This window comes from Sebastes fasciatus, chromosome 6 (genome assembly GCF_043250625.1).
Source record: "Sebastes fasciatus isolate fSebFas1 chromosome 6, fSebFas1.pri, whole genome shotgun sequence".
NCBI lineage: Eukaryota > Metazoa > Chordata > Actinopteri > Perciformes > Sebastidae > Sebastes > Sebastes fasciatus.
In genome coordinates, this window is record NC_133800.1 from 37,347,720 (window position 1) to 37,361,171 (window position 13,452).

General features: G+C 39.7%; 2 protein-coding genes across 6 annotated transcripts in view; both read left to right on the plus strand.

Moving 5' to 3' along the window:
• The window catches only part of LOC141770046 (disintegrin and metalloproteinase domain-containing protein 9-like), a 46,821-nt gene extending 35,837 nt beyond the window's left edge, over positions 1-10,984 (plus strand). Inside the window, exons 19-25 of one of the 4 annotated variants that reach the window (XR_012594377.1) lie at positions 1-29; positions 233-380; positions 1,590-1,692; positions 2,427-2,456; positions 3,954-4,012; positions 4,578-4,964; positions 4,997-10,984. The exon at positions 1-29 is cut by the window's left edge and continues 77 nt beyond it. Coding sequence is in view for 3 of the 4 variants with exons in the window: in XM_074639652.1 (XP_074495753.1) it covers positions 1-29; positions 233-380; positions 1,590-1,692; positions 2,427-2,456; positions 3,954-4,012; positions 4,578-4,650 (442 nt within the window). In the remaining variant the exon portion in view is untranslated. Of the gene's footprint in view, positions 30-232; positions 381-1,589; positions 1,693-1,968; positions 2,267-2,426; positions 2,457-3,953; positions 4,013-4,577 lie in introns of those variants that run through there. The other 3 variants (XM_074639652.1, XM_074639653.1, XM_074639654.1) reach the window with 3 other exon arrangements.
• A 1,533-nt stretch (positions 10,985-12,517) lies between these two features.
• ogdha (oxoglutarate dehydrogenase a) overlaps positions 12,518-13,452 on the plus strand; it is a 35,985-nt gene continuing 35,050 nt past the window's right edge. For both annotated transcript variants that reach the window (XM_074639644.1, XM_074639643.1), the window contains exon 1: positions 12,518-12,652. The gene's annotated coding sequence lies outside the window, so the exon portion shown is untranslated. The remainder of the gene's footprint in view (positions 12,653-13,452) is intronic.

The following is a 13,452-nucleotide window of genomic DNA, read 5'->3' on the forward strand; positions in this document are numbered from 1 at the left end:
CAGCGTGGACAGCGGACCCACCTGGAACGGTACCGTCAGATGAATGCTAACTCATTAATGCTAACGTATTAGTGCTAACTCCAGATGCTTCTACTTTGCTGTTGTTTTGCTCGCTGTCAGTGAAACTCGGCACTTCCTGCTCAGATGTTTCACAATAAAAGCACCACATTTGGACAATAGTGAAAGTAAATACTTCCTGTTGATATGAACTCTGTCCGTCTGTCCTCCTCAGATAAAGACACGTCCGTCAGAGACGGTCTGCTGGTCTTCTTCTTCCTCGTCCTTCCTCTTCTCGCTCTGGGTGCGTTTGTTTTCCTGCGCCGGAACGAGCTGCTGCGGCGCTTCGGGCTGAGCCGCAGGAAGAGGTCGCAGGGATACCAGTGAGTTCACACTACAGACACTGATTGGTTGGTACGGGTCATGTGATCTCCTCTGACCTTTGACTCACATGACTGACACCTTGACCTGAAGACGTCTGAATGAAGAGTCACCGGCTGTAAAACCTGTATAGAGATAGAAAGAAGTCATGTGACAAAAGACAGGTGACTGCTGACATCACTTCCTGTCGCCATGCCGACACATCCTGAAGGTTTCAGTTGACAGCAGCTGTTGTTTCTATTAATGATCAGTTCAGACTGACAACTGTCCTCTGTGCTGCGTTCAAAGACACTCTTCTCTTAACTGTCCTCTGTGCTGCGTTCAAAGACACTCTTCTCTTAACTGTCCTCTGTGCTGCGTTCAAGGACACTCTGACTGTCCTCTGTGCTGCGTTCAAGGACGCTCTGACAACTGCTCTTAACTGTCCTCTGTGCTGCGTTCAAAGACACTCTGACTGTCCTCTGTGCTGCGTTCAAGGACACTCTGACAACTGCGCTCAACTGTCCTCTGTTCTGCGTTCAAAGACACTCTGACAACTGCTCTTAACTGTCCTCTGCTGCGTTCAAGGACGCTCTGACAACTGCTCCTAACTGTCCTCTGTGCTGCGTTCAAGGACACTCTGACAACTGCTCTTAACTGTCCTCTGCTGCGTTCAAGGACACTCTGACAACTGCTCTTAACTGTCCTCTGTGCTGCGTCCAAGGACACTCTGACAACTGCTCTTAACTGTCCTCTGTGCTGCGTTCAAGGACGCTCTGACAACTGCTCCTAACTGTCCTCTGTGCTGCGTTCAAGGACACTCTGACAACTGCTCTTAACTGTCCTTTGTGCTGCGTCCAAGGACACTCTGACAACTGCTCTTAACTGTCCTCTGTGCTGCGTCCAAGGACACTCTGACAACTGCTCTTAACTGTCCTCTGTGCTGCGTCCAAGGACACTCTGACAACTGCTCTTAACTGTCCTCTGTGCTGCGTTCAAGGACACTCTGACAACTGCTCTTAACTGTCCTCTGTGCTGCGTCCAAGGACACTCTGACAACTGCTCTTAACTGTCCTCTGTGCTGTGTTCAAAGACACTCTGACTGTCCTCTGTGGTGCATTCAAAGACACTCTGACATTTAAAAACTGAGGCTTTGCTGCCTTAACAAGCTGTGATGTCATGTCATACCTCTTGACTCCACTCACTGAGCTGATGTCACTTCCTGTCTCCAGGGCTGACGGCGCAGCTTCAGCCAATCCCAACAGAGGACCGCCTCCCAGAGCGCAGCCTCCATCTGTTGCCCGGGGCAACGCCAACAACATCGTCAAAGACGGGGTGAGTTTCCCGTCCTAGGAGCTAACTCTAAACCAACTGGTCCTACGAGTTAACTCTGAGCTAACTGGAACTATTATGTAGTTTTATAAATTACTTCACTTTTTATACTTTGTTTTAAATGTGTTTTCTGCTCAGTTAGCAACAATTCCAATTAATCACCATAGCAACGCCCCTGTTAATTGGTGTCGTTGGTTCAGCGTTTAACTGACACCATGTAGACGGCAGACACAGACTCAGTGATAATGTGGTGAACCTGCCTGTGACCCTGCTGATCAGGAGGCCGCCGCTAGTGATGATGATGATGATGATGTCACTGTGCTCGCGGTAAGCTTCAGGTTCACATTAGTGTGTTAGGTCTTAGTAGGTACCACTGTGTTGCTATGACGACCCCTCCTCCATCCTCTGATAGCTCCTCTTATACAGTAGTTCAACTTCTACAACGTGAGAGTGTTTTAATAATGAAAAGAGTTCAATTAGAGTCTAATCATTTATTAATAAATATATATAATAAATTCAATTCTCTAATCGGTAGATAATCCTGTAACTCTGATAGATTACTGCCTGCTTCTCTTAATCAACCCTCGATTAATAGAATCATCAGATTTAGTTGATTTGTGTGTGTGTGTGTGTGTTACTGACAGTGTGGATGTTTCATTACAACTAATTAATTAATTAATTAATGAAATGAATGCGTTGATGAGTCCTAACATCCTCTGCTCTCTCTCCATGTGAAGCACCACGCTCAGCTACTGCCACCGCAGGAGGTAAAATACTCTCACTACTCACAATGTAATACTACTACTACTACTACTACTACTATAATACTACTACTACTACTGTAATACTACTGCTACTACTACTGTAATAATACCACTACTACTACTGTAATACTACTACTACTACTGTAATAATACCACTACTACTACTGTAATACTACTACTACTATTACTACTACTACTGTAATCTGTAATACTATTACGATAGTACTCTGAACTGCATCTGCTTCCTGCTGCTTTTATTGAAACTGATTTATTATGAGAGTTATTTTACATTCTGTGTTTGTCTTACTCAGTCTTATTAAATAAAAGTACAAAGTATTAGCATCAACATCTACTTAAAGTACCAAAAGTAAAAGTACTCATTCTGCAGAATAATCTTTGTTATATTATTGTATTATATATATTATAAATTAATCATTGATGCATTAATGTGTTCATCACTTTAATGTGTCAGCCGGTAAAGGTGGAGCTACTTTTAATGACTTTTGGTGATATTTTACAAATATTTTTGCATATATTGATTTTTGTCTGATAATTTATTCATATTTTTCTGATATTTTACAAATGTTTTTTAATATTTTACTGATATTTTGCATATTTTATCAATTTTTGTCTGATGATTAATCATTTTTTTTATTTAACTTATATTTTTATGGTATTTTACTAATATGTTTCGGGATATTTTACGAATATTTTTTACCGATATTTTGCATATTTTATACATTTTTGACTGATAATTTATCAATATTTTTCTGATATTTGACTTATATTTATTGATATTTTACTAATATTTTTATAATATTTTACTAATATGTTTATAATATTTTACAAATGTTTTTTTAGGATATTTTACTGATATTTTGGATATTTTACTAGTATTTGTCTGATGCTACACTAATATTTTTCTAATATTTTTGGGATATTTTATTTGTTCATCCCTTTAATGTGTCAGCTGGTTTAGGTGGAGCTCATTTGAATGACTTTATATACAGCTGCTAGTTTAATCTATAATAATACATCGGTATTTGTAACTAAAGCTTTCAGATAAATGTAGTGGAGTGAAAAGTAGTATATTTTAGAGCTTCAACTCATCCATTCATCAACTGATTATTTTACTAATTAATTGTTTTGCCTATAAAATGTCCAGAAACTGTGAAAAACTCCTCTTATTATTTCCCTCATTCCAAAGCGACGTCCTCAAATATCTAGTTTTGTCCAACCAACAGTCCAAAACCATAAAAGGTTTCTGTGAATGTGGAGGTTTAATAACCTGAGGAGGAGTTTCTGTTCCACAGATCCACATAAATAGACGTAGTGGGGGTGTTTATCACCAGAGTTACAACCTGGCTTTGAAACAGCTCTTAGTACATCATGCAGGGAGATAACATGATAACATCATGCAGAAAATATAACTGAAGAGTTCAAATGAGTGAATAAAGTGAGGAAGACATTTAACTCTGCTGTCTGTGTGTTTGTGATCAGGTGATGGAGACCAGCAGGACAGCTTCCTCCTACGCTGTGAGGCCTCCTCCTCCTCCTCTGTAAGATCAATGACATCATATCTCACTGCTCAGCTTCTGGGAACACTAACACTCTCAGTCAAAGCCCAACATATCCACACAAGCTCCTCTTACTAGCTCTAACCAGAGAGGTGTTGCTCAGGAGTCATGTGATGTGATGACACCTGAGATATCTCCATGACAACTGAGCAAACCCCACCTGGTGATGGAGACCGTGAGACCTGGTAGAAAGAGGACCTCCAGTTAAGATTTCAAGAATGAACTGTCATCATGCTCAAAGTCAAAGTAGTTCAGGTTGATAAAGCTGAAGCTAACTCTGAGCTAACTGGACCGTGAAGCTAACTCTATGCTAACTGGTCCTAGGAGCTAAAACCAAGTTCCAACAGAACCAATCTGTGTAAATACCACGTTGAATGTTGTTGTTTCTAACAGGTGTATTAATATAAATGTATAAAGGAGACGTTGTCGTCGTCTCGGAAGAGTTTTTGTACGTTTTTGCCAGTTTTCACAGTTTGTGGGTTACCTTCTAGACCCAACCCAGTTCTGGTTGTTGACTTCTCTCTTTTATTTTTCACTTCTCTCTCAGAAAACCGAAACCTTCTGCTGCATCTCAGCCTCACCTGGTGCCTCAAAGACCCGCCCCCGCTCCACCTGTTTAACCAATCAGGGCGCTCCGCCCACCACACCTGGATGACACCCGTCCCCTCCTCCTCTTCTTCTCCTCCTCCTCTTCCTCTTCAACCTCACTCCCCACCTCACAACAGCCAGGAAAGGATTCTGGAGCCGAGTTGGCCGACAGCCAGCCCTGGACTACAAACTGGACCTCTCCACCAGGAAACTGGACCGAGTCAGACCGGACCGGGAACCAGAACCAACAGGAACGCACCGGGACTGAACTGAAGCAGCTGCTGGTCTCTACAGACTTTCTGTCTTTCTTTCAAGAGCAGCGTGGAGACAAAACTCAGCCAATCAGGTGACTGCTCTGTCACCAAACCAGCCAATCAGGTGAGTGCTCTGTCACCAAACCAGCCAATCATATCTCCAGAACAGTCACCTGCGACATCAACAAGCCAAATACTAGATAAACGTGTCATTGCCCAGTCAACAGTGTTTTCATCACATCAACATGTTGTATTCCTGCTGCTGTAAAAAGCTCAACTGGCTAGCTAAGTAAGAGTGTGTTCCAATCCACGTACTTCCAGAAGTACACTTCAATGTGGTGCACTTTGTGCACTCTGTACTCACTTGAGTAGTGCGTGTATTTCAGCGGGGTAGGTTCGTCTCAAATCGAATACTCTGCGGCGCACTGACCGTAAATGACGATTGCAACATTTGACCGCGGCTCGCTACCCGCCAAAATATCTTCTGAAAACAAATGAAAGCAGAGTGGAAATAACGTTTCCAACGTCGTCGCCTACGCCTACGACGTGTCCTCCTGTTGGCTGAAAATGCACCGGTATGTTTACGTATTGTTTTATTCTGTTATCTACGTATGTTTGAATAGTGGTCGTGGTCGTGGCTCCGCCTCTTCCGCTTCGTAGCCAAGATGGCGACAGTTGAGTGTGGAAAGTGTCCAGCGTTCCACACTCAACCATCTGACCGTTTTGAGTACAACATCCGGGTACTTTGAGTGCACTGCATTCTGCCGTACTTCATAGTGTGAACGCACTCATGCACTCAGAGTAGTGAGTGTAAGTACAGAAGTACGCGGATTGGAACACACTGCAACTTTTGCTGGTTAACAACGCTAGCACGCTTACAAGGTTATGAGGTAACGCTACGTAGCAGCGGTGTGTCCTAAATGTCATACTACAGCTCACATTGCTAAATATCCACTATACAGTTAGCTAGCCAGTTTGGTAACTAATGTTGCTAACAAGCTTCTGTGTTCATGAGCTGATGCTGCTACACGTGTCACCAGTAGCATCACTGACCTCCCGACATTCATTCATCAACATTTTGTAATGTTAAATACTACTAAATGAACTGCTAGCTTCACTTGCTAGCTTTTGTGAGAAGTCCGTTAGCTACAGTACGTTCCACATGTCGCCATGGTAACACAAGTATTTACTATATAGTTCGCTAACCAGCTAACAAACGTTGACTTGCTCAGATCGAACCTAAAAGGCCTCGAGCCGATAACCTACAAGAAGTTAATGATGTTTTGAGTCGGTGATTCACTAAACCTCACCACGGTGCTATGTTAGCTTAGAGTGGCTCTATACCGTCTATAGTGATAACTAATAACAGATTTAACATCATCATTTAAAGTCAATATATAAATATCAGGTCCTTGATTTCACACAGCAGCAGCTCCTCTTATTGATCCGCTGCTCTGTAGCACGTAGCCGGCTAATGAACAACCCCGTCACATTATGATTATTACTCCATCATTTCATCTGAGTGTCTGATCTATGAAAATATAACCACTATATATATATATAACACCTTCAAAAAGTCCTCTAGCTAAATCTGAATGTTTCTTTATTGTTCATATTAATGTACCGATGAAGGTTTAGCTAACGGTCCGTTACTTTATGTACGGAGAGGTGCTTCGCTCTGATTGGCTGGTTTGGAGACGCAGAGGTCACTGGAGGCGGAGCTTGCACTTGGACCCTTCTGTGTGTTTCCTGTCTCTGAATGAAAGCACTGGTGCCGTCTGATTGCACTTCCCAACCCCCCCACCCTCTGCTCAGCACTGTCATAGGAATGTAACGCACCCCCGCTGCTGGGTGAGGGTGCGCTTGGTCTCCACCACCCGGGTCGCCCGGCTCTCTCTCTCTCTCTCTCTCTCTCCAGAATTGTAAAATCACAGTATGCAACACAGTCTGAGTGCAGAGCTCCTCTGGGTTTTACTTCCTGTCCTCTGGATCTGGATCTGTGTGGATGTTTGGGACTCTGCAGGGACGGTACGCTCACCTCCTTTAGTTTTAGTTTTATCTCAAAGCCTGAAACCCTTCAACACTTCAACACTGTTCAGTCTGATATCTGAGATGTTCAGGAACCATCCGGCCCCGTAGTCTAAAGTCTAAAGTCTAAACGTACACGGATATGTGTCCTTCTTTTAAAAGGAAACATTTCTCTCCACACAACCTTTGTTTTACTAAATATGTCCGTCCACACTAGAACACAAAAACCACTCCAAACTGGGCCAGTAGGTGGCGATGAAGTCTACGTCAGCGATAGATCAAACACCTCAGAAGAGAAGATGTAAAGTCGTCATTACGGGTTACGCCTCCTAGTGTTCAACAGGAGGAAATGCAGCTCTTTATAGATGGAGAGAAACACCTCGGCAGATATCAAACTGAGTTTTTATATCTGTGAGTTACCGTCAGTCTAACGTTAGACGAGTCACATTTACGGCTTCCGCCATTTTGGACTGAAAGACGTCAGTAAAACGTCCTCCTTCAAAGAGACGTACAAAAGTAAAAGTACATTGTTTCTATTCTATAGTCGTATTCTACTGAAGTGGCCTGTGTTGAACATTAAAATATTATAAATATAATACGCGTTTTCAGTCCAAAATGGGGGCAGCGGTTATTGTCAACAAAAACAGCGGAGTTTCATCTGTTTGCTTCTCTTCTCTTTGCGTACGGTCGGTTTGTATTCTGACGCAAAAGTAAAACAATGTCAACATATTTGAGACAAATTACTGACCGGAAAAAAACACATCGGATATCTCGCCTCATAGAAATGAATGAACTTCAGGGTTGACTGGCATACGTACACAGAGTTTTGTGGAAACGTGGCGTTAGACCTAGCAGTAAACAAACCGGCAGTCCGCCATCGTTTCATTACACAAAGCAGCAAAAGGAATGTGTGAACTGAGGAGAACTGAGGACATGACGTCTGGACCTTAGAAGGTGTTTTTCAAAACTCCGTTTCACCGACTGAAAACCAGGAAATGGGGCCTAAAGGTTCACGGGGAGGCATCCGGATATTTCCAGAAGCTCCAGTCTGACCGGTCAGAACATGTGTCTGTGATGTAAAACCAGAGGTCAGAGGTCAGAGCTTTTATTTGTTTCCAAAAACGGCACTTCAGAGTGGATGAATGTGAAAACGCTGCTTTAGTGTAGACGAGGAGAACTCTTAGAGAATAGTGTTGTTAGCTTGTCGGCTGTAGGCTGGTTTGTTGTTTGACGGCTGAAAGAGGAAGAAGAAGAGATTTACTTTAAGTTTGGTGCCTTTATTGACAGGAAATACAACCCTCAGTTAAATGTACTGAACATCCCAGACTGAAGACGGCTGACAGAGTTTGAAGTGGATCCGTTAAAGTCACCACTGGAACTCCTGAACTCTCTCCTGCTTTTAAAGACTTCCTGTCGCGTCGTCTTTAACGCCAACGCCAACGCCAACGCCACCTGAATGTGAGAAACTGAACGAAACACGACTGAACATGTAGAAACATTCAGGATGTCGTCGTTGTTTCTCTCTCTCGCTGTGTGAACACTCGGCGGCCAGCGGCCCTCCACACACACACACACACACGCACACACACACACACACACACACACACACACACACACACTCACAGGTTTCATTCAAACCAGGGATTTTTACACCAAATGTTTCTGTTAGTGTGTGAGCGGCTTCACCTGCTGTGAGCTGACTGTTAGCATGGTGTGTGAGGACGCCACCGTGTTGGTATTTAATCTGCTTCAGGATCTTGTTACGTTGCTGTCTGGGGTGTGTTTGTGTGGACAGACTGAGGATCAACACACGTCACTCATAGGGCTAATACTGTGCCATGTCATCACTTTCATGCCAAAAACAATGATATAATCTGTGTTTCCCCCCCGGAGGTATATTCCTGAGGAAAGAGAGTGAAGTTATTTGGGAAGTTGGAGCAGCTGAAGCTGAAACTCAGATTACAGTCAGTGACCTGCTGCTGCTGCTGACGGGTCTGTTTAAGTCTGCTCAGATTCTACTTTTATTCTTTAAATCAACTAATCTCATGTTCAGACTCAAACCAGCTGAATGGATCTACTAACTACAGTCAGTATCCTGCTGCCACTAACACTCACTAGAGCTCCACGTGTGGATGTGGATTCATCCGCCGCTGAAAATAGTCCCCAACAAAGTCACCGTTTCCTCCCGTGTCGGCTCAACAATAACTTCATGTGTTACTAATAAATATTATAAATGAAAACCTGCAGTATTCCCAGTTCACGGCAGCTGAAAGAGTGTTTTTAAGATTCAATACTTTATTGCCATAATTAATAGGAATTTCCTTTTAGGGTTACAGCGATGCCAATTATTATTTTATTATTTATCAATTCTTTGTCTAAATAATGTCAGATAATTAAAAAAAAAAATGTCCAATCCGATTTTTAAATGATGTCATCAAATGTCCAAAACCTAAAAGTATTCTGTGAAAAAAAGCTGAAAAATGACTTTAAATTTTTGTTTAAAATGTTTTCAATGTGAAACTTCATTTTCAAATTTGCCGTGCTTCTTTTCCATATAATAAACAAACATAATGTCAAAAGACATAGGAAGAACACACTTAAAAAACTGTATAGAATAAAAAATAAAAAATGTAAATAAGTAAACATAATAATTAAAAAAATTAAATAAAATAATAATTAAAAATTAAATAAATAAAAAGTAAACAATAATAAAAAAAAACAAATACAATAAACAAGAATAATTAAAATAATAAAATAATTAATAAAAGAAAATACTTTAAATTATAAATCAATGAACAATTGCAGATTAATTTTCCGAGGATTAATTAATAGACTAATCAGCTCTATTTCTTTGAGTGAGCTCACATAAGGCAAAAACAAATACAGTAAAAGCACGGCGACATAAAACAAGTGATAAAAACAGGAAACAGCTTTGTGTGGGAATAATAAGTAAATAAAACTTGTGTTGCCGTGGCAACCATACAGTGTCTTATGGGCATGACTAATAACAGCACATTGGTGTTTGAGGAGCTACTTCATCATATTTATACGTTATAGGAGGTTCACAGTGTGAGAGTCCAGACATCATGTCACCAACATCTCAAAGCTCTGATCTACTTTTGATTTATTTTAATTTATTAGCATTTAATTAAACAGTATTCAAGATTAAATTATGCATGAATGATAATATAAGTCTTAAATATAATCTGGAGGAGGCAAACATATCTAGCGTTCTAACGTTTGATAAAAACGGTGAATTTAAACAATGAAACGACATATTTCTGTTTTTAAAGTAGGAACCAATGAGCTCGGAGCTGAGAGCCACAGACAGGAAGTCAGACGGTGTTGAGAGACGCACTAACATGTTATTGGTTTGAGTCTGAACATGACATTTTTATGAACATGTATAGAATAACACACTGGTCCTTTAATTAAACGGTGGATTCTGGTCTCAATATCAGTGGGATTTTCTTGCCCTGAGTTGTGTCTTTCAGGCAGAGATTCGTCCCAGCCTCAGCAGGGCTGCTGTGGGTTTACAGGAACACTTATTAAAGCCTACTAACTTTAGTCTCCTCTTAAAAAGGGACTGCAAGTGGTTGAGGGTGTGCAGGCAGCCTGAGAGGTCGGACTCAGGGCAGGAGAGTCCCACGGTGCTGTTATATTTATGCTAACCTGTGTGAACTGTGTGTGTGAGTTGCAGGTACAGGGAGACAGTATGATTGGTCGACAGGTGTCGCCTCATCTGTCACCATGGCAACACAGAGAATCTCATCACCTTTTTCTATTATAATAAATGATTTTATAGGATTTTATGTTTTTTTTCTTCTTTTTGCAAATGTAAACATGTTATCTGTGGTTTTATTCCATTATTAAATATCGCTGCGTCACGTGATTGATTTTTATGTTGAAAACAGTCGATGATGGTAAACTTCAAATCTGAGAACAACGACGCTCCGCTCTGGATGTCTTGTTTCCATCAGCAGCAGGACCAGAACCAGAACCGTAGAACCCAAACTGAGCTGCGTTCAAAGTGCTGTTTGCTGCAGCTTCATGTGATTATTTAATAAACTTCATTAAAACAGTTGATACTTGTGTTGATTTGGAATTAAAGTGCACAGAAATGTTATCTCTCCAACCTACAGGCTCGTGTTTGTGGCTGGAAACTGAAAAGTGTCAACTGTCACTGACTTTAATTTAAATTTATAAAACTAAAGGATAATTTTTTTTTCATCAATATTTTTCTAAATTTAATATAAAAAAAGAAATTATACTATTTATATGACCAAAGCAATAATATAAAAATTTATTATGTTATTGTAATTTGTTTTAACTATTTGTTTTTACATTTGTTGTTACCAATGTTTTCATTTTATATTAAAAAATTTGAACTATAGATTTTTTTTAATTTCTTAAATACAAAAAATAATAAACCTAATTTCCATGTATTGTTGTTATTTATATTATTATTATTGTTATTAATAATATAATTTTAGATGAATAAAAATGAATTGTGAGACACACCCTGCACAGTTCTGCGAGAAAGTGTCAACTGTCACTAGTTTTAATTTGAATTTATAAAACTAAACCTCATGTATGCTTTTTACATTTTTGTTAACCTCTTCTTAGTATAATATCATTTTCAATTTTAATTCTGTATTTTTTAAAATACATTTTAAGTTTAATATAATAAAATAAGACTAGTTTTATTAACAGAGCTTGAATATATTTATTTTCTATTTAATTTTTTTTTTAGATTTATGTTTTTATCGTTTTTATTATTATTAACCAATATAGTTTTTTTTAAATATCATAAATATAAAAAATCTGCATGAAATCCTCCATTAAAAGGTATGTATTATTATTATTATTACTAGTAGTAGTAGTTTTTTTGGTATGCATGTTTTTTGTTTTCCGGTTTTGTTAACCTTTTCTTTGTATATGATTTTTTTTATTTTGATTCAGTGTTTTTATATATATATTTTTTCTTTTTTTCACAAGTAAAATCTATCTATTTAAATTAATTAATTAATTTTAAATTTTATTCATGAATAAAAGTTAATCCTTAGACACGCCCCGCCCTCGTACGTCATGACGTCAGCGCTGCCTCACGTCACCTTTTCTTAGTATAATATAATTTTCAATATTAATTCTGTATTTTTTTAAATGACTTTTAAGTTTAATATAATAAAATAAGAATAGTTTTATTAACACAGCCTGAATATATATATTTTCCAATATTTTCACACTATTTTCTATTTCCATTTTTTTTATTTTTTAGATTTATGTTTTTATCGTTTTTATTATTATTAACCAATATAGAATTTTTCAAAATATCATAAATATAAAAAATATGCATTCAATCTTACATTAAAATGTATGTATTATTATTATAAGTAGTAGTAGTAGTTTTTTTGGTATGCATGTTTTTTGTTTTCCAGTTTTGTTAACCTTTTCTTTGTATATGATTTTTTTTATTTTGATTCAGTGTTTTTATATATATTTTTTTCATAAGTAAAATCAATCTATCTATATTTATTTATTTATTTAAGATTTTATTCATGAATCAAAATTAATCCTTAGACACGCCCCGCCCCCGTACGTCATGACGTCAGCGCTGCCTCGAGCCACGTAATGACGTCGGGGCCTCGTCGCTTCACGCTCAGCGCCTCGAGCTGTCATTATCTCACCGGGAGAGTAGAAGGACAACCGGGAGACCGGGAGAGAGAGGAGCCGCTGAGACGCGTTACTGCAGGTCAGTAACCGGGACGGAGACTCTCAGGAGGTCTGGCTGTCTCCGGGGAGAGTACCGGGTCTGGTGTTCAATGACAGGAACGGAACCGGGTCCAGTTTAGAACGAACTACCTAAAACCCGCTAAATGACTCACATCTAACACAACGACCTGACACACAAGCTGCTAGCATGCTAGCATGTTAGCCGCATGCTAACACACACACACACACACACAGTAACCTGTTAGCATGTTAGCATTAGCATGCTAATGCTAACATGCTAACATACATTCGACCTGGGAGAGACAGAACCTGCTAGCATGTTAGCATGCTAATATGTTAGCTGCTTGCTAACTCACGCACAGTAGCCTGTTAGCCTGCTAGCAGCTTTTAACTAACACACCTCTTAGCATGTTAGCCCTATGCTAACACACACACAGTTCCGGTACCGGGCACGTTAGCTAGGTCATCTGTCTCCAGACGCGCTGTAACTGTCGGTGCGGGGGAATAGAAGAATAAATATATATATATATATATATATATATATGAACCATGAAGTTAGCTTCCCTTTAGCCTGCTGGCTAAACATGCTAACGGTAATTAACAGAGCTAATTACACAAGCTAACGCGCTAGCCGTGGAGCTGGAGTGTGCAGAGTGATAATAAGCGGCTCTGTTTGTGTTTTACTCTCTGCAGATTATTTACTGTGTTTTTATGGAGAAGTCATTTTCGGGAACTCTTGACTCGTGAAAGGACAAAGTGAGTGACAGCTGGTGTAGCCAATAGGAGAAGCCGTGGAGTCTTATTTCAGCCAATGAGGAG